Consider the following 20,321-nt stretch of genomic DNA (forward strand, 5'->3'; position numbering starts at 1 on the left):
GTTGGATTATGTGTGTGAGAGAGAGATATAGTATTGTTTCAAAGGTGTTTACAGAGTTGCGGTGTATGATGTATTTGGCCGATACGCACTCTCGCAGGGTAGAGTAGAGGTAGAGCGGATTTAAAGCAGAGCAGTCGGCTGATGTATATCTGACCTACCAAGCCGTCCAGCAAGAAGCCAATAATACAGGACTTCAACTACTGTAGTCAACTGAGCAACAACTACAAGGAAATACCCAGAAACGGTACCCACATACAAAAGGTGCCCACAGACATCTCTAGACAAAGCGGAACCTTCGCTTTCAAATACAAACACGCACAGAGAGACAGAGGCCCCATAACGTCTTCTCCTAACTGTGGACCATACAAGCAATGCAAGCTCCTCAACAAGAAGCCCGTGGTCCGCTAGCTTAATCGGTAGGGCGTCTGACTACGAACCAGGAGGTTCCAGGTTCGACTCCTGGGTGGATCGTCGGTTGCAGCTTCTCAAGTTCGCTTTCTTTTTCTCTTTTTCTTTTTCTTTCCTGTTAGGTTGTTGGGAGGACTATAGTGCGTAGGTGTTGGTTTTCGGTAACTATAAACAAACCTCGATTGTTTAGGGCTGCTAGTTGAGTTTGTTCCATGAGCTTGGTTGTGTTGAGAAGTCTTGGAAATTTTTTTGTGAGCGGGCGAGCCAAGTTAGTGAGTCTTGTTGTTCAAAATTCCTTTCTTACTTCTCTAGAGTCTTTGATTAAAAGGTCAATGAATTTGTTCAAAGAGAGGAAAATGTTAGTTAGTTAGTCAGTCAGTCAGCCAGTTAGAGAAGGAAACAGACTGGACTCAGCGGTGGCCACGAAAGCCGTCAATTACATTCCTCTGGGTAAATGATGAGACGAGACACAACAGATCGAAGCCCCGATAGGAGCTTTTGGGCTAAGAGATCAGCAAGTTGTCCACGATGACCAAAACGTGTCTCTTCTTTAAGTCTCCGAGATTGAGATATTTGCTAGTTTTGGAACTACCTACCCGCGTATGATGGCAGCTGCTGCCATTTTCTTCTGGTGCTTATTCTTGGTCATTTTCAGGGATGGGAGATATTGCCCCTGTAAAAGGAGCTTTGTAGAAATTGTCCCGAGTCTGGGTTCTCGTTCGACAGATCTGCACAGGCCGGCCTACTGCAAGAAAAGCTTTATAGAGGAGGCCGTGTTCTTCTTAGTTTTCTCAGACGACCAATTAAAATATGAAGACGCAATGTAGATTTGCTACGTGACTATCAGGCTGTGTGACGACTTCTCCAAGTTCTTATAGGCTCTTGTGCACTTGGTGCTTTAGAATTCCTGCCGTCACAGAGAGATGGAGACTAAGATCCTGCGTTGGCGAAACTGGCATAATGTCTAGATCATTCTGGCAGGACGGATATATTCCTGGAGGTTTCTAGGGAGGGAGCAAAAACTAGAATCTCTCTGTGGACGAGCAGAAGCGGTTACTTGTTTGCGGTGACTTGATTAACTGCTTGGATCTTTCAGAGCGAGAATCACTCCCGTTGTTGCCTCTATACGGTTGCAACCTCCTTTTCCTATCTCATATGCTCGCCAGGATATTTTTGTAGTCTGGTAGCAGTTCAAAGATGGGACATTCGTTTCACATAGTTAGCCTTCTTGTGTCGCCTACCAGCATCCGCTCGAACCGGTCGAAACGACAAACTGGGTGCGGTGGTTCTCGGCGAATCCAATGGTAAGCCCTTCAATGACCTGGCACGGGTTCTGGTTGAGGAGCAGCGCGCAATCGGATGCTCGATACTTTTGGTGGCCACGGCCAGTGACGGTTGGTTGAGCTTGGTTGGCCATTGTGTAGACCTATCATTCTCAGCGTCAGCTAGTTTCATGAACCCCAGCTTCGTGGGAATACTCACAAGTCAATATGCAATGGCGCCGAAGCTACCAAAGCAACCGAAGATCGAAATCGGCCGTGTTGAAGATGCAAAGGCGCCGAAGCTACCAATGCAAAATGAGCGGCTGGTCTACACAGATTGTCAGTCATCGACGGGGTTAGGTTCTTAGGCAGGGGATTAGGTTCTTAGGCAGCAGTGCTCACGAAAGAAAACCGAAGTCTGAGCAATTAGCGCCGAAGCTACCAAAAGCAACCGAAGATCGAATCGACGGTGTTGAAAACGCAAAGGCGCCGAAGCTACCAATACTACGAAGCAGAAATAGCGCCGCGCTAAGGCAGCAGTCGCCAACCGCACGAGAACGCAATTCAAAGATATGCCCAAGATACGAAACGAGAGGCCAAGGTATTTGTGCCAAAGGCACAGAAGACACAACGAAAGCTTAGTGCCAGCAAAGTTGGCGATGTGGTGGGCGAGGCGAGGAGGGCGCAGGTAGCTTTCTGAAGGTTGGTGGTTTGGGAGAAAGAAGGAATTGGAATTAGAAGTGGGCAGCTTTTTTTCCCAACTTTCAGTTCGCTTCCCTATGCGAGAAAAATTAAAATAAGCCTGGAGATTTTGGGAAGGCACCCTATTATTCAAGCACACCGTCTCGTGACCTATTATCTTGAGGGCTTTCCTGGAGGAAAAATGCAATTTTTGCTGAAACCGGCCCCATAGGTACAGCCGGCATTCGTGGCATTCGCGCCCCTTCGAAACGGTCGCTCCTAGAGATATCGTAATCCCTGGTGCCATCGCTACCGCTGCCGGCGCCATCACGACTCCGGGGTAGAGATTGTGGGTCAATCATGTGCTTCGTTAAGAATTTTTGTCCCCTCGTACACTAGGTTTTCATCCGAGGAAACTTGAAATTTGTCAATCATTAGGTTTTTATCCGAGGAAACTTGAAATTCGTCAAGAATTTCTTTCCCCTCGTGAAGAAAATTTCCTTTCGCCTTTACTTCATTCCCTTTTCCTCTTTTCACTCGCACTATACCAAGGATTTTTTCTTTCCCCTCGCCCACCCTCTCTCGTCGCGCCCTCTCTCTTCGTTACATTGGTTGCTTGGGCATCCATCACTCAGAATTCGGTCTCCCTTCGCTAGTGCTGCTGCCCAAAAACCAAGTCTCGCTATAGGTATATTTATTTATAAGAAATATGGGGGGACGTGTTGGAGACAGAGATTCGAGCGTGCTGTATGTTGAGAGATTCTGGCTGACGAGAACGACTGTATGATCAGATTGGAGAGACTGAAGCAAGACGCAAGCAAACGATTGTTATAGAGAAGAAAAGCACAGAATTGATTCTTCTTCCACGATGTATGTGCTGAGGGACCGAGTGTACTTATTTTGCGAACATCCCCTTTTTCTTTATCTCTCTTATTCCATGGCTTCCTCTTCGGCTGCTATATCTCGTATCACACCTACTGCGGCGCATCCCATTCTGCCTGTGCCTGAACGTGTGCCCCTGATACGTTTGCGTCTATATACATATCTTGATGGCCGCAACGGACTGTGGCGTTTCTTGGCAGAGCTGGCGGTTGGCTAGCATTGGCGTTCCCGCCTCGAGCGCGCCTCGATACTGGTTGCTATTTAGCCCCCAATCCCCCCCATTTGAGTGAGGTTACGGTTACGCGTCGTCGTCGTCGTCTGCCGGCAAAAAAAGTCTGCCTTGACACGGACTTTGGCGAAAGTTCCCTACTTTTTCTTTTCTGATGGACCAGGTAGTAATGTGTCGTTGCATGTGCCCAAATCCGCTATCCCCCCTTTTTGTGTTTGGTTTCTAACCCCCCCTCCCCCCTGAAGAGCGTACACAAGTATCCAAAGCTGGTATGAGTCAATTGCGACACGCTTTCCCTCTTCGTCCGTTTTACATGTTGAACTAGTTGCTTTAAGATCTAACAAAACTGCAGGTTTCCCTAGCAACCAAGAGTAGGCAAGTCTCCTGAAGTCCGCGCCTATCTAGGCCATGTGCCACGAATACAAGTTATACGCGCAGTGTAACCAACCAACGACTATTTGACGTACTATGTAAAGAACAAAGGGTCTTGCGACACCACAACCAGCCATTTGAGCGTGTTCGACGTTATGAACTGGAGCGTGGGGGCTGGAAAAACGGCTTCTTGGCGCCGTTGCCATCCGTCTATGGGCCGTCTTGTGTAACCTCGACGCCGTGAACAGGATACGGCAAGGCTGGCTTCACGTCTGTGGTAGGTCTGGGTTGTCTGCTCCGCTCTCAATGCCCTCCGGTTTCTATTCTGTAGGTTTTCTTTTGTATAGTCAATGTCTTTCGGGGTGGGTTTGGGTCTGCGGCAGCATCTTCTCACACGTCCGTGCTCCGTCTTGCCTGGGCTATCGTCTCGAGTTCTCCCAGACCGCGAGCCAGTTGGCTGTGGTATCGATGGGAAGGCGCTTCTCCCGGTAGCTGTGAGCATCTCTCTGCCGCTGGCGGCGGTTGTGCTCGTGTATGCAGCCACTTCCGCAACAGCGACAACAACAAGGCCCCGTCTCGAACTGTCCGCATAACAGGCCGCGTGTACACTCAAATCATTGCTGAGCCATCAAGCTCAGCAGTCGGAGAAGACACGAAATGCATTGGCCCGTGTGGTTAACTTTGCTTCATGTAGCCGGATTCGGGGGTGAGTTGGGCAGGCTAGATGCCCCGAGCCTTTGCTGGAGATCAATGGCAATCCGCACCAGCATGCACCCAGACAATCGCTGGCCCATGAGGCAGCGAGAAAGTGCCGTCTGTCTTGCGAAACGAACCACGGACAAACATGTACATCCATGGCTTGGAAAGAAAAGACCAATGAAACGCCCTATGAGATGTCAGCACGATACTCCCCCGTACAATATGGCATACAAGAAAGATGGCTTAGTACCAACCTGCCTAGGAGGAAAGGTATTAGCTTCATTGCCGTATAATTCCGCTCGCTGGCTACCCTCCCGCTAGGCACCTGTCTCCCTGGTCTGAATTAGTTATCTAGACTCTCAAGTGCGCAATATTACCCCCACTCAGGACCAAAAGTGTCGCCGCCTCACCTGAAGCGTAAAGAAGCAAGCCAGCAAGCCAGCAGAGCGGGTTTCGTCTCGTTTTTTTGCGCTCTGGTTGTGAGGCTTCTGATAAGGCTTGTTGTACCTATATATTGTGTGTTGTATATATTGTGACTTCGGTGGGCGGGGGTTCTCGACCTTGCTCCGCGAGTGGAATTAGCGGGCCTGGCCGAGTTGAGAGCGCTGGGGGTGGTGGTGATGGTGATGGTGATGAACGGTTTCTTTTCCCGTGGATCGATTGCTTCAGGGGCACTTCGTTAGCGTGGCCGTGTGTGTGTGTGTGTGTGTGAAGATGAAGAGAGCTTTCCATGCTCAAGCTCTAGTTCAGGCCTTGTGTTGGCAGCGTCTTGCTGTTCTCGTGAGCCCTTTGAGGGTGTGGTTTGGCACAGGCAGGAGGTCGACCGGAAATGTCTGTTTGTGGCCTCTCCCCATCATTAGCTTCGACTATTCCTGGTATGCTCGGTTTGGCACAAACAGACTATCTTGAACGCTACACGTGTTGATCAAGATAGCTAAATATACGGAGCTGAAACTTGATATATATATCCGAGAAACTTGAGACTGTCTCCGCTATAGTTCTTGTACGGCTTCGGGGCCGGAGTCTGGCGTCGTAGGAACTCAAGGCAGGACCTGACACATGTGATTCAGTGTTTTACTCTGCTCCGGTAACCTTCCCACACTTCCTTCTATTCTTTAATAGTCCACGCAGCCTTTGTTTCCATCCCTTAGGCTGTCCGCCCCAGAAGATCGATGCCGGTCTCAGAAAGGACAGGGCTGTGTGTTCGCGAGCCATTAGATATTCCAGCGCTTCTCGCCGTTGCTCCCACATGCCTTCTTGAATCATCCCCCCCCCCCTGTCCGGATTTCTGTTAATCCCGACGGAGTAGTGGTACGCTCTCCCTTGCTGGTGGCAGCAGAATCCTGATTCGGTTCCACGTCCTCACAGAGGTGCAGACCAGTTGGTTACCAGAACCGGCGAGACTTGCTCCCACCGTGACCCTCGTCCTCTTTGGGGCACGCATGGCCAGTCCCGGCCGCACATGGTTGAGGCTATGGCGAGAAAGGGAGTGGGGGGTGGGTGGACAGCAAAGGAACATTCGCGGGATCTGGAAGAAGACGTGGAACACTCTGCCGCCGCCTTCAGACTGGCCCGGCTTGTCGGAGGTTGGCCGGGCACGGCGTCCCCGAGGAAGGGCATCTTCTATCCTCGTATCTCTCTCTGTCTGTTTGTCTTCCTGCTCAGGAACCCGGCCAGCCAGCCACGACGCCCGCCGGGGCGTCACTCACTCCCCCAGTAGGAAGCGTGCGTTTCTGATGGACGAGATTCAAGATATTGCATATCGTCTACCAGGTACTTGACTTGATATGTGATGGCAGACTATACGATAAGGTGCCGGCGGTATAGCTTTGTTTCGGTTTGTTTATTGTTACATCAAGTTAACACTAAGTTGATACATATGAGGTCGCCGAGGCAGGCTCACCGCTTCGATATCGTTGCCAGCTGCACTTCAAAGGCCCGCCATCTCCGTACCTCGCTCCCTCTTTAGCAGCATATCTCATAGACTCAAGGGAGTGTGGTTCTACAGAGGCAAAACGGAGGCAAGGAGCGAGCGGCTTGCCTTTCGGGAGAGACAAACGGTTACACAAGGAAAAGTTCGGCTTTCTCGGCCGAGAGGTGTTTGACGCCGTCGGCCCGGGTGTCCGCGCCGGGTGCTGCGGACCTGTCTTGACCGCTTTGCCCTCCCTTTGCCCCATCCCTCGTATCTCCAGACGGCCCGGTTGTTGCCCTTCTTCCTGCCCCATCCTCGGCTCCTTCTCTCGCCCACCTGCCCAGCGGCTTTGGTCAACAAGCAGCAGCAAGCAACTAGAAGAGGACCATTTGAAGCTATTCTTGCCTGGCCCTCGGCATTGTGCAGACTTCCGCGGGCCGTCGAGTTTGATGCCATGAAACAGCCGTCTGTCTGCCTCCCGTGCACGCGGCAACGGAAAGGGCGTATGTGGTATGTGTGTGACATGTAAAAGCCGCAGCAGCAGCTTACCTCCTCACTTACGCCACACACTCACACACACTCTCTCTCTTTCTCTCTCGCGCGCGCGCGCGCCACATGTTGTTCCTGAGGCTTTGCGTCGGTTGACTGAGGACGAGGTCGAGGGAAGCGGCGGGCCATGTGACTCTGCCCCATGACTGCCGCCACCGCCGACAGGGCGAGCGTTACAGATCAACAGCGACAACACCTACGCTACCTGTCATGTGGTGGCACCAAAGGGAATGAACCGCCAAGAAGGATAAACAAGGTTTCCCTCAACAATAGCTTGCCATCTCTGCGGGGATAGCAGGGGGGTCTGTCTGGCTGGCGGAAAAGAGACGAGACAAGACAGGGAAAAGAAACGAGCCGGGAAAAGCAAAAGAACCATGCAGCGGGCGGAACAAAAGAGCACAGCGGGCAGAGCTACACCGCTCTCGGAAACGCGGAGACACCAAAACACCACTACCCACAAAACCAAATCCCAAAAAAGCACATGTATGTATCAAGTTTGTTTGGGAGCGCGGATGAACGAACAGGAAGAGAAAGGGCCGGCGAAGCTTCCATGCCGCCCGTCTCATTTCCACGGGAGAGAGATAGAGGGAGAGACAAACGCAAACACAAACGCAAATGCAAAAAGAGAGTATGGTGGAGATGGGGGAAAGTTAACATCAGACTGCTGCCCACTCTCACCCTCACCCTCACCCTCACCCTTACCCTCACCTTCACCCTCACCCTCACCCTCACCCTCACCCTCACCCTCACCCTCACCCTCACCACCCCCACCCCCACTCTCACCCTCAACACCACCACCACCACCACCAAGCTTCCAGAGCTTCCAGAGCTTCTAGAACTCCCAGGACCGCCCGCTCGGGTACGGATGGGAATCCCGCATCCATCAGTCACTCCATCCCTCAGGTACCCGCATGTGTTGACCTGAGTGAGTGAGTGAAACACACACACACACACACCTATCTGCGTTGCCGTTTTTACAATCCATCTATCTCTAACTTGTCTGCCTAACGTAGATAAGGGAGGTGGCAGCAGTCATGCCTCATTTTCTTCTTCCGTCCGTGTGTCAATTCTCTCGGCCGGTTCTTCCGCTCCGGAAACACCAGCTAGCTACCCACCTTGACCTTGGCTAGCTCCCTTGCCTCGGCCATTTAGGTAGCTTTCTTGAAACTTGTTTCACGACACCCATCAAGCATCAGGCAAAGCACAGCAAGCCGGCCAGCCAATCTCGGTGGGTTTTCGTCTTCTTGTCTTTTATCACTGAGCTTCTCCGCTCTTTTGTTCTTTCTTGTTCCTTTTTCGCCCTCGTCTGGCGTAGCTGTGCTGCGCTCCCGGCGGCGGTGGTGGCAGGGGCGGCGGGAGAGGGCTGGTGGTGGTGGCGGTGGTAGGCGGCACGGTAAGGCTGTGTGGTTGACCATATCATCGATAAGGAGGTCGGTCGGGTAGTATTCTGGTTGAGGTAGTAATGTAAAGATGTGTGTGTGTGTGTACATTAAAAAATGGGATTATGAAATGAATGACACGGGTATAATGTAATCTCTGGGAGGGTGGTAAGGGCGGGAAGGATTTTTCTTCTGCTTCTTTCTTTCTCTCGGGAATCCCTTTGCTACCAAACGAAAAGAAAAGAAATCATATCACGGCGGCGGTGGCGGCGGCGGCGGCGGCGGCGGCGGCGGGGAGAAAAAGAGGCACAGACAGGAACCTGGAGAAAGAACCCCCCCCATCCATTCCCGCCATCCGCTAAGATGACTTGAAACACACAATCCACAAGAGAGGCAAAAAAGAGAAAGGAATACAATGGCGTGGTGTCTATTTCTGAATCGAGGCGAATTGGGTTGCAACTAATGATTTGGCGGGGGGGGGATTTTCTTGTTTCTTTCTTTTCTGCCTACGAGGCTTTAGGACGCTACCTCCTACAAGCAACCAGGAAGTGAGTCCCGTCCCGTAGGCTATGTTTGCCGCAGCAGTACATACCCTCTCTTCTCTAGCCACCATGCACACGTGTACATGCGCCTTTTTGCGAGCGCCCTCTAGTGCAGAATGATGAAACAAGGGCGAGAAGCCTGCCAACGGCGTGGGCTTCCTTTTGGGGCCGCTTCCCGGTAGGGTGATAGAGTTGCGCTGCTATCCGTGGGGAATATGAGGAGGAGGAGGGTGGGTTTGTCGGCTCTCTGTATTGATGAGGCTATTCCCACCTAAGCATGTGCAGTGAACGAATATATGCGTTGCTCGCATTCCCGTGGTATCTTCGTTTCCCGAGAACGTGGATAGCCGGACTTTTCTTCGCGCGTCTTCCCTCCCCTTGCCATGACGGCACCAGCTAGCTACCTTACCTACCCTTGCTGGAAACGCAGATCCCATCCGTCTTCAGGACCGGAGCTGTCACCTGCCATAATTGCAATGGCGGTGGTTCATCAAGCCAGGCCAGCTAGACAAAAAGCTGCTCGGACTTGGGGTGTCGAGCTCGCCCAGAAGAAGCTGTTTTGTTTAGTAGTAGGGGCACGGAGCAGGTATAGCTGCAGGTAGGTAGGTATTCTTGCCAATGGCATGCTATTTCACCTCGGACTTTTTTTTAGAAGATGCCATCAAACGATTTAACGGTAGGAAAGGCGGGCTAGTCTCAAGCCTTGCCCAGACAGACGAGCCGCGAACGAGCAGATTGTGCTTCTCCAGAGAGCATTCCAAATATGCCCGGGAAAGGAAGGACGATGCATAGGTAGGTAGGTATGTAGGTAGGTAGTGAGACGGCTGTCACACCCACCCCTCCCCCTTCTAGAAGACGACATGGCAGGATGGTAATTATGACTGTCCCGCAGCGGCTCCGCGGTGTATATTGCATACATGGAGATGTCTCTCTGCTCGGAACAGAGGTAGGGGGTGGCAGCAGCTGATTGTCACCTTGTTTCCGTCTATCCGTCTCTCTACCGCCCGCCCCAGTAACCAACAGGCACAAGAAGAAAAATTGCATGTTCCTTGGCTGCTACGTCACTCAAAATAAAACATTGCAACAGTCAGAAAGTAGCAATCATCTTTCGTTGAGGTTTGCCCACGGCCGGCCAAACGCAAAGCAAACCGAGGTAGTTGTCCAGCCTCAATTTTAGTCAAGGCAACAGCATAACCCGGGGACATGCAGAGATGCCTGATGAGGGGCTCAAGGCCACATAGCCTCAATTGTTTCGAAACCAGAACAAGTCGGTTCGAAAATAGACGGCCGGGACCACCAATTGTGTGCTTCTTCGAGGATTGTGTCTTCTTCTTATCGCTGTGCTGTTGTTGGTGTTGCCGGCCAGACGGCGTCAGAGTTGAACTTTGATCCCAGGTCCCCCGCGGCATGGCAGCCAGGCAGGGAACTTTTGCTCTCGGGCGCAGGGCGCGGAGGAAGGATTACTGCGTCAGAAAACAAGAAAGAAAAAAGAAGCCCAGCCAGGCCAAGCCCGTGGCTTCAACTACCGAGTGCCGAATGGGCTGGCCCATTAATCCTCTTGAGCCCTGCCCTTGCGGGCTAGCCTTGCCGGGCTACCGACTTCTCTCGGATCGGGACGCTCACCCCATTCCATCTCCCCCTAGTCACAAAGATTCTACCGACCTTCGGCGTGCAAGAGCATAGGCCGAGCCGGGGGGTTTCGACCAGCTAGAAAGCAACTATAGCTGACATGCAAGTGGCACGAATTCGCTAATCTTTCGACGTCTAACCTCGTAGGGAGAAGCTAGGCGTCGTGATATATCCGAGACGGAAAGGGACACCGAGACGGAGCTTCACCGACCACCACCGTGTAGAGAAAAAAGGAAGGTCAGACTAGCTCTGGACCGTCTTGGCGTCGACATGTTCTTCTTCCATCCCTCAACGCACCGGCGCACACCATGCTGCCGGCATGGCTATGACTACCGCAATAGCCACCGCTAGAATAGCCAAAGCGGTTGGTGACTCTCGGACGCAGCGATGGCGTCTAACCGAGGTTGGAGGGGGTCAAGCTTCATTAAACCTGCAGCGGCCAGAGAGGGGGGAAAGTGCAGCCGAAGAGCAAGAAGGATCTGAATAGGGCGTGCGAATGTCAACTGGCAGCAAAATATGCAGCCATCTTGGTTTCGTTGGGTGGCTGACCGGCAGCAGCAAAGCGTGGGGAAGATTATCCCAACCGGAAGGCCTGTATCAGTTTCGAAGGATGAGCCGGCCCTAAGATGATGACAGTGCTGCTACACTCAAAAAGGGTATATGTGCAAATAGTTTTCGCAGCGCAGCGCAGTGTGCAGTCGTCGTCATGTCATTGGAGAGTCCACGCCACTGCTCGCTCCATAGGGCTGAGTTGCATAAGCAGGCCAAGATGAGAACGAGTGAGAGCGAAATGCGGTGCTGCGTCCTCGCCTAAGGCCGAGACGGACGCTGTGCCTGGGGCTAAGCTTCACACTTGACGCCAAACCACCCCGGCCGGACCTTGCCGCATTGGGAGATACGTTCAACGCCTAGCGGCGAGGACGAGCAAGAAATCGTGAGACATGTTTTGACGGGAAATGAAGAAAAGCCAAGACTTCGTTTTACCGCTGCAAAACATGAGGCACCCCATAGGGTTCGTTCGAACTTCGCCGGCGTGATTGGGGACCAGACAAGACGGACGGGAGAAACAAACCGAGTGCCAGAGTTCGGATAACCTGGGGCGGCGTTGGGGCCGACGGCTCGGACTTGGCTCCCTCTCGGTTTTTCTGAAGGGGGCGGATGCTCCCCAAGCTTCCCAAACCAACTCGACGCTGTCCAACATGATCGAGTACCGACCGACGTGTTCGCCGGCTGGCATTTGAGAGGCCCCTGTCCTGCCTGGGGCAGGGCTGGATAACGGTACCGTTGCGTTGTCGTCTCCTGGACCCTGGTTCATGGACCCGGACGGGACGAGCCCGTGGCTTCCGAACCACATCAACGTCGACGCCAACACCAACGCCAACGTCCAGACTCCAGAGGTCTTTGCGTCGCGTCACTGGCACGGACACGGACATTTGCTGTAAGTAGTGTAGGCCGACTGTGGACGGTGTATGGCCTGGCTGACCGACCGACAGACGCCGCATTGGCATAAAGGGGTGGAGGGGGGGTACCTCGTTCAACAATCAGTCCAACAGCCAGTCTCTACCTCGTCCTTACCTTGGCCTTATCTCCGTAACCACCGAGCTGGAAAGGTCGTTGACTCGGAAGCCCGAAGCTGCCAGTTCTCTGTTCTCAGTTACCATTCCCTAGTCCCCAGGACGCTGGCCGATCTACACATACTGCCAAGGGCGTAATATCGGGATTTCGAACCCCTTGGGTACAGGGTCCCTAATAGGTGCGCGTGCGTTGTGGAAGTTGGTATTAAGCATGTTGCCTTGGGCCCTTTGGTGGAGATGGACGAGTGGATTGCGGGCGATGATGGATACCTGTTTGGCCAACCACATTTTGGATAGAAGACGCCAAAAGGAACTTAACTTGGTATCCGTATGGTGGAAATAATAGGCTCCGAGAACACGGGAACACGGAGAGAGGCAAGGTAATCTTGAAGCATCTGTGTGGCTTGTTTTCGGGCCATCAGCGAGGCCCGTTTGACCGCAGATCAAACCAGGTTCCAGATTCCAGACTCCAGACTTCTTTGCCAGATGTTGCGAATTCTGAATTGTAGCAAGTCGATTGGACAACTGCCGGGCGTGTGTATGTACGTAAGTGGTGCCGAATACCGGATGGTCAGCCTGTCTATTGGGAAGCTAGGCATCCCAGCGGCCCGCAGTCCCTAAAGTACCGAGTAGTGATGCAACAACCCGGTATAATCTTTCACATGAACCGCGCGAGTGGCCGCTAAAAGGCGAAAACTATTCAGGGAATCAGCAGCCCAGCAATAATAAGGTAGCCACCTTTACATTCGATGGTTTACCTTGGTCTCTGCAAATGGAGCCAGATAGGCGGCGGATGCAAGAACCCGACGTAGGCCGCCATGTACAACACGAGTTGCGAGCCATGCCAACTGCAATGGTCACGTCGTCGTCCAGAGCCTGGAGCCAGGTATGCAAGGGACCCTGAGGAATAATACCCAGAGTCCTAGACACCTAGGCCCTAGGTGTAGCCCAAGGCAAACCGGCAATTCCGACTAGGCGTCTATCCGTATTCCTGCAACTGACTGCTTCATTTGGGCTCCAAGGCTCCGCCCGGCAAGAGAAACGAAGTACGGAGTAGATGCGAGATGTCTTCTCGCGTCGGACTCTCCAAGTCCCTGATCGGGTGCTCAATCAAGGAAGAGATAGAGCGATGACAAATTCAACTCGTCCATGGTTGACAGCTCGGACAGAACCCCTAGAAGACTTTTGGTTGTGCTGCCTGCCTTGAACCTGGCTGGCGCCTGAGGCTGGGGTCTCCAAGCCACTGGATCGGGTTTTAGGCCTTCTAAAGACCGTCCCCTCGTCCCCGCAATGGGCCGTAAAGAGGTTGTGCAGTGACGATGTGTCCGCGAAGGCCAGCCCCTCATTCCCCCTGCCTGCCCCGGCCCTACAGGGCTGTGCGTGTGAGTGGGATTGCCCCTCATTGAGCTTCTGACGTACTCCGTACCTAGGTAATTAGTGGTCGTGAGGGGGCTAACCCCTCTCTTTCTCCCCTCACCAAAGATTTTTAATTCGAGTCCATGCCGCCGGCTGACTGGCTCGTCTCCTTTTCCACGTCCAGAAGCGAGTTTGTGATTGGTTGGAAGCTCGCAGAAATGTTTTCGCCGCCCGATCTGCCGTCGTGACCGCTGCTCAAACCAACCTGCCTATTTAGGGGTTTAATCGACAACCAACGCAAAAGGAAACCCTGATCTGACAGACAGGACAGCCAGAAAACACAGACTGGACTGGCTCACCGCCCGTGTCCGTTCGCGCGCACACTCGTACGTACAGGATAAAGAAAAGACGTTGTTGGCTAGGGGGGATGTATGATGCAATTTTCCATCGGTAGTCTGATATCGACTGCGATACGATAGAGATAGAAAGCGGCTTGCGGAAACAACTGCAGACCGCCTCGTAGGGATGCATACGGGAAGGAGAAACGGGAAAGGATGAGAGGATTTACCATCCGAAGCCACCCACGGGCTCCAAGGCTGAACCCTAGGCACCTCGAGATGGAAGATCTGGGGTCGGCGACGTGATAGCTCTCTGGCGCTGCACAGCAGCACACAACACTAGCGGATAATGAGGTGAGGTGCGTAGATCATCGTGCCGCTGCGATGGTGTGCAGTCTGGCGCGTGGGGTTCCCATTGGCCGGCGAGCGCCGATGCCGTTCGGCTCGGTCGAGCTCAATGGCAATTCACCCTGTTAGCGGAGAGCAGATTAGCGGACGAGGCACTGCAGAATTATTAATTATTCCATTGCGTTGCGTCTCGCTCCCGCCGAGTTGCTAGGGCGGTGGCAGATGAAATCATGAACCAGGCCCATGTCGCAGCCCTATGGGATGTCCAAGTGGCGGCTGAAGCGGGGTTTGTGCAACCTTCCACGATGCGCTGCAAGAACTATGCAGAAAGTGCGGAAAAGAGTCGGTGAAGTTGATAGCGGCAGTGGAGGGGTGTGTTTAAAGAACAGAGCAGCATTCAAATCGCAGTGCCATTGGAGCCCTGCGCCCGCGAGTTTATCGCAGTGCAAAGATAGCCCAGCCCAGCACGGAAAGAATAGGCCTGAGGAGGGGCTTGCAGAAGGCGTGATGCCGGACGGTCCAAAGGAACGAGGAAGGGCGGTGGGCAATTCTGTTGCGAATTGTGAGAGCATTGGATGTGGAGCAGTGGTGTGTGACACGGCAGCCAGTGGGGGGTCAGCTTCTCGAAGCAGCCACCAGCCCACCACCCATCCCACCCACGCCAGCGCACGGACGGGGTATTGTGGAGACTTGTCGAGCCGGCAGGCAAGGCAGGAAGGATAATTGGCAGTCTGCCTGAGGTTGTTTTTCTGCAGCACGTAAAAAGTATGCGCCATTGGGGCAAAGATGCTGCAAGCTGCAGCGGGCTTGATATCAACGAGAACGAAAGACATTAGCATCCATTGCATTGCTTACTTGTTTTCGTGCTGTGTACACCACACTGGGCGGTCTGTGTCTCAATGAATGAGTCTTTACTCGATGAAGATGTGATGACGGCGCATTCGTGATGCGGCAGTCTGGAGCATCTCTGCCGAAAGGATCGATAGACTAGGTGCGCGATCTGGACCGACGAAAAAGAAAAGAGAAATAGTATAGACTTCTTGTCAATTCTTGTTGTGCGACTCTGCAAATCTACAAAATGCGGCTGGTTAACCGAAATCGTTCCCATCTTTGCCTTCGGCCACCGACCAACCTTTCTTACGAAGAACTGCTTAGTAGACGCACCCACCTCACTCGACGCGACTTGTGCGGGAGAGTTTGTAGACAAACATTGCGGTCTCTTGTGCACGTGGAACGCGACGATAAGGCGCGGGTCTCAGACGATCGTGCTGAATAATGCTGGCGGGCTTGTACCCCGCATATTGAGTCCGCTCCCCGAGTTGTGGGCCAAGTTAGTGAGAAGCAACACACACTTGTAGTCACTTGCTAGCCGATATAAGGTTGTCGCAGCCTATTAGGCCGGTGTTCAGTCGTACAACTGAGCAGGCGGTGTAGCACATGGATGCCCTCCAGTTCCACTGACCAGCATCGTCCCTTTGCTCTTCGCGCTTGTGGATGCACAGGCCTTATTCCGGGCTTACGTAACTGCCGGACGATGTCCTGCGGTCATACAGCCATGGTAGTCTCAAGTACGGATAAGTTGTGCGCTGTTGCGGGAGAAAAGGGTGGCTTTTTCCGCATCGAAGGGAAGAAAAGTCGGTCGCTTGCTCGCTTGCTCGCTTGCCCGTCATGTGCAACACGGGAGCAGTTATGTCGCAGCTCACCGCATCGCATTTGGGACAGAGATTAAACGAGTGTCGGTCAGTTCTTATTTTAATTTTTTATTTGATCTGATTTTACACGCGCCTGGCCAATGTGGCCGGAGGGGAGCGCAGATAATTTGAAATAATACGGATAATCCCAAGTTCCAACACAGACAGGGCAGGCATGTTCCGTCTACCCCTTCCCCCCCCTCGGATCGGCGAGCCTAGGCCGAAATTGAGGCTGCGGATGTGAGTGTCAAATAGTCCGATCGCTGCCCGCGCTCGAACCTGGGCCATTAAGGCTCGGGTCCAATCGGAAGAATCTCACTTTCATCGAGCCACCGTCCCGCCCTGGTTCGTCCGGTTCTGGAACGCCACTTGGGACCCCACAGCTCTTACCTTGGCGGCGGGACCATCGGATGGGAGCCAAGACCCTGCGCGACAGCACACGCCAATGCCGCGTGTGCCTCTCACCTCCCATACCTACAATGAGAGAGTGCATGTTGGTAATGTATAATACCTGGCCAACTACCGAATGCATACGCAAAGGTAAAAAAGAAAATCCCGAACGGTCAGCGACATGTGCGGCCGGATGAGGTGGTTGTCGAATTTCTGGGGACTCCTGACGGTGGTCACGATGAGATGAGTGGGGGCGGGGGCTAGCCTCAAACTGTCAGACGCAGAAACCAGCCGAAATCGTCCTAGCGTGAGTTGCCGTGAGACAAACGGCAGCGAACAGCTTGTTGCCTGTGCCGCACCAAAAAGAAGACGATTCGACGAGCGCTTGTCGGGCGGGGATGACACGCGCGCTTGGTCAACTTAAGCGAGCGATGCAAGCTCAGTTTCCTCCCCCGGTACGTAATACGGACGTAGGAAGAAGAAAACACAAGTACGGAATAAACCGTCCACATTTACGGCCTCGAAGCGGAGCTTGCTGACCACACGCGAGATCAAACATCCAATCCTCGCAACGACACAACCCACACTAGCACCAGCGCCATGCAGCAAGCAGCAGCAAACATGCGTTGTCGGCGCTAAGCTAGAGAATGTGATTCCAGGAATTCAAGGGTTCCAAGCTACTAAGGGATCTTGGCGGCTGCTGTCATTGGGAGGGTTAGGCGCCAAAGCGCAAATCCGCCCACACTCTGCAACTCTTAGAGAGAGCCTCTTCCCAATCGACGGTCTATCCCCCACACCACCTCATTAGAAAGAATACTGCTTCTGCAAGGCGTGCGGAAATTGGCCTCTGAGACATGCCGGCTCGTACAAGCTACGTAAGCCATTCCAACAGACAAACCCAGCTGAAGGGACCGAAGGGGGTAGGGTAGGTACATTGGTAGGTAAGGTACCTTACGCAGCGCGCAGTGAAGACAGAGCTCGGGGCGCAACTTTCACGTTGTCGTAGGCCGGTGGACGCCACCGTACAGCCGCGGTGCCGCGGTGTGCCGCAAGGCCGAAATTTGAGTTCTCACCTTTTTCGACCCTATTCTGAACTGCTGGCGGGGGCAGTCCGGTATCGAGATCGGAATTGCTGCATCTGATTTGGCACGACGGATTAAGTCCAGGTATCAGAATTAGAGTGTGGCCATGCTCTTGGTCACCTTCAGGGTTTATTCAGGCAACAAAATAAACAAGGGAGCTAAGCCTGATGAGCTGTGGCTGCCAAGTGGCAAGGCCGCTGGGCGGCCCCTTGGCTGCACGGGCCCGACCAACAGTGGGCTGAGGAGCGGAATCCGGGGAGGGAAGAGAATTCCGTAAGGCTGCGCCCATGGACCTAACTCCGGTCCCGTAGCTAGTGTCTCCACAGCGATTGGACGTCCGTGTGGTGGGCCCTCAGGGGACTCGGAGTGCGACTCGGATGCAAGCCTCCTGGCCGATACGCCGATCAGGGCGGCGTTGTTTGCTTACACTGGCCACGCTGTAGATAATTAAAAGAAGAAAGAAACATGAGATGGAAGGAGATGACAGAGTTGCTTCTCCTATCACGAACCTGGCCATGATACCTCCATGGTTTCTTTTCTCCCGGCACTTTCTATACCAAGGAGGTACCGACCGAGACCTTCCATTCCTGGTAGATTTCTTTCCGACGCTGCCCGAGGGTATGATCATGGCCGTTGGTTCCAGGAAATTCTCAAGAGAGTGCAGCCGAGTATCCGGCGCAACATGTGCTCGGATAACTGTCTTGGCAGCAATCCGCATTTTGCAGTCTCGCAAGGAAAATGTCCACGTAAGACCGTTTTAGCAAAAGGCTGCCGCCACTGAGGAAGTTGTTGCCATCATGTGAAGCTGAAGCCTCGGTGCCGGGAGCTCTCTGGCTTGCCGGTTCGAACTAAAAACTTGGAACCCTACCTGGCCCATCTCAGATGCATGATTCTGACTGGGGGGCTCACTCGTTTGTGCATCTACGGAGTACTGCTACAAGATAGCAAACGCAGAAAAGCAAAGGGGAGATACATACGTAGACAGCAAGTCAGATTTGGCGCGCACGCCACCTCGCAGTCCTTCCAGGGTCGAAGCTGTCTGTGGATGACGGACGGAAGCCCCGCGAACATGACCAATCGTGAACGGCGTGCCGGTGCGGCACAGTTGTCGCGAAATCCCCTCATTCACGCACATGGCCCTTGATGCACTTGCTGTCGCAATGCCCGTTCTTTCCCTTCTCGCTTTTCCTTGGCCGCCAAACAGCAAGCCCGCGTGGCGTCAAACCTTCCCTAGCCTTATGTATATTGTTCGTCGTATGTAATGTAAGTGCGCTCTGGTGCGGAGTAGAAACTCGGATGGAAGCAATGTAAAGAAAGGTACGGAACATGGTACTGTAGGTATGTACTGTACGGAGTTGGGAGGTAGGTGGGGGTTTGTTTGTCGTCGCGACACCCATCGCATCGTCGGGATCTGCGGCTGTTACGTTCACGTTTTGGCGCGACCAAGTTGTGAGAGCCGACGGGTCGTGACTCCTGGGCATGTTGAAAAATGATGGCTGCTTCGGATGTTTAGTGCCCTAAGTGGCGTCCTGAACTCCTAGCCCCCTCCGAAACATTGAGGCACAGTGCCGCGAGAACACACACGCAAACCCAAGTAAGGTGCCCCCAAATTTCTTGTGCCCAAGAGAGAGATTTGGCTCAGTCCCAAGGGGGGGGAAAGGAGCAGTACGCAGCAGTTGCGAGCAAGCGCCCGCGCTACGGCAGCCACTGCTCGTTCTTTCCGTGATTGGGTCGCCCTCAAGCCATTCTAACCCTTGGCCGGCAAGGGCTTGCGACTCGCGCTTTGACGATTCACCATCCGCCGTATTGCTTTTGTTAAGCGCGTCGTCCAACTCGAAGTGGTTGGTGGACTGTGGCAGCCAGTCGCGCAATAGACGCTTCTTCCTAGGGGTTTACCTCAGGACAGGAAACACATCTTGAGCGATTTCCACATCCGGCAGGTCAAATGTTTCACCCCACTGATCGGGCCACATGTGGGGTTTGACCAGTCCCCCAGCGGAGAGCTACCTTAGCTACCAGCTAAGGTAGAGACGAGTCCGCTTCAGCCAGACGTCCCTGATGTGCAGTTTATTACTTCTTTTGACACTGCTAGCTGATTCTGCTAACCCGCAACTGGGCTCTTGTTGTCCTCGGTGTCATGAACGTGATACTTCTATTTTAGAATGGAGCTCGTATGCACTCGTATGTGTGTTGGTTGTGAGTATGTAGGTAGGTGGTAGTTACAGCGGTCTACAGTGTGGATTAGTGCGTGTGTAATAATAGACAATGGAATCCGCTTGATGGGCGTTGGACCTTGGCTAATCTCTAGTGGTACTAAGTAGGGGTAGAGGCAGGTTCTAAGTGCTGATGCTGATACTCTGCCTCTTTCCTGTGTAGGGAAGCGTGAGGTGGGCATGTGCGGTTCCTTTTGTCTTTCCCAACGCTACCCGGGCAGGGAAATGGGATTTGCCTAGCCTAGACCCAGAATACCAGACCGAGATGTGTGGTCCGAGAAAATGAAACCCCGTCGACGGCATTCACAATCAAAAAAAGGTGGACCTCAGAGAGTCCTTACATAACAAGGAGGAAGTATACGGATACTGGGCGCGGTGCGGAGTAGGTGGTCGTGTCGTTTTGCAATCCCAAGTGTGCTGGAACGTATCCGTTCTCCGTACTCACTCCATACAACTCAAAGAATGGAAGGCAATTAATTAGGGCGATAAGTCCCATGCAGGAGTAGAATGGTTGGTACAACTGTGCCAGACCCTGACAGCCGGTCTCCTGGTTCACGGGCTTCGAGAACAATGGCAGAGCTACTATATGTGACGGGATGGATGAAAAGAGCCAGTAGTGTAGCTGTCTTGGCAGGTGTCGACAAGCGGCAGAGCTAAATGCGTTCGCCGCAACGTCGCCTTCTCTCTCCTTGCTGGCGAGGTGAAGGGAGGGTTGCACAGGCCGTGACAGTGGCAGTCAATTAAAGGGGCCAAAAAACGCCCAGCTGGAGAGCCTAGAGACACGG

The 20,321-nt window shown here is 53.2% G+C and overlaps 4 protein-coding genes and 1 non-coding gene across 5 annotated transcripts; 1 reads left to right on the forward strand and 4 right to left on the reverse strand.

Moving 5' to 3' along the window:
- The first annotated feature begins 398 nt into the window (after nucleotides 1-398).
- Nucleotides 399-471, forward strand: B0T26DRAFT_t110. Its single transcript has one exon. It is a non-coding gene; the product is annotated as a tRNA-Arg (tRNA).
- A 1,492-nt stretch (nucleotides 472-1,963) lies between these two features.
- On the reverse strand, nucleotides 1,964-2,949 carry B0T26DRAFT_275687 (uncharacterized protein). The gene has a single exon (XM_060434125.1). It carries the CDS (start codon nucleotides 2,677-2,679, stop codon nucleotides 2,047-2,049), a length of 633 nt encoding a protein of 210 aa, XP_060295810.1. The 5' UTR covers nucleotides 2,680-2,949; the 3' UTR covers nucleotides 1,964-2,046.
- Nucleotides 2,950-9,481: 6,532 nt separating this feature from the next.
- B0T26DRAFT_275742 (uncharacterized protein) lies at nucleotides 9,482-10,140 on the reverse strand. Its single transcript, XM_060434126.1, has one exon. It carries the CDS (start codon nucleotides 9,957-9,959, stop codon nucleotides 9,612-9,614), a length of 348 nt encoding a protein of 115 aa, XP_060295811.1. The 5' UTR covers nucleotides 9,960-10,140; the 3' UTR covers nucleotides 9,482-9,611.
- A 1,201-nt stretch (nucleotides 10,141-11,341) lies between these two features.
- On the reverse strand, nucleotides 11,342-12,272 carry B0T26DRAFT_275763 (uncharacterized protein). The gene has a single exon (XM_060434127.1). It carries the CDS (start codon nucleotides 12,050-12,052, stop codon nucleotides 11,525-11,527), a length of 528 nt encoding a protein of 175 aa, XP_060295812.1. The 5' UTR covers nucleotides 12,053-12,272; the 3' UTR covers nucleotides 11,342-11,524.
- A 3,731-nt stretch (nucleotides 12,273-16,003) lies between these two features.
- Nucleotides 16,004-16,427, reverse strand: B0T26DRAFT_708124 (uncharacterized protein). Its single transcript, XM_060441882.1, has one exon. It carries the CDS (start codon nucleotides 16,381-16,383, stop codon nucleotides 16,099-16,101), a length of 285 nt encoding a protein of 94 aa, XP_060295813.1. The 5' UTR covers nucleotides 16,384-16,427; the 3' UTR covers nucleotides 16,004-16,098.
- Nucleotides 16,428-20,321: the final 3,894 nt, after the last annotated feature.

This window comes from Lasiosphaeria miniovina (assembly GCF_030549165.1).
Source record: "Lasiosphaeria miniovina strain SMH2392-1A chromosome Unknown B0T26scaffold_4, whole genome shotgun sequence".
NCBI lineage: Eukaryota > Fungi > Ascomycota > Sordariomycetes > Sordariales > Lasiosphaeriaceae > Lasiosphaeria > Lasiosphaeria miniovina.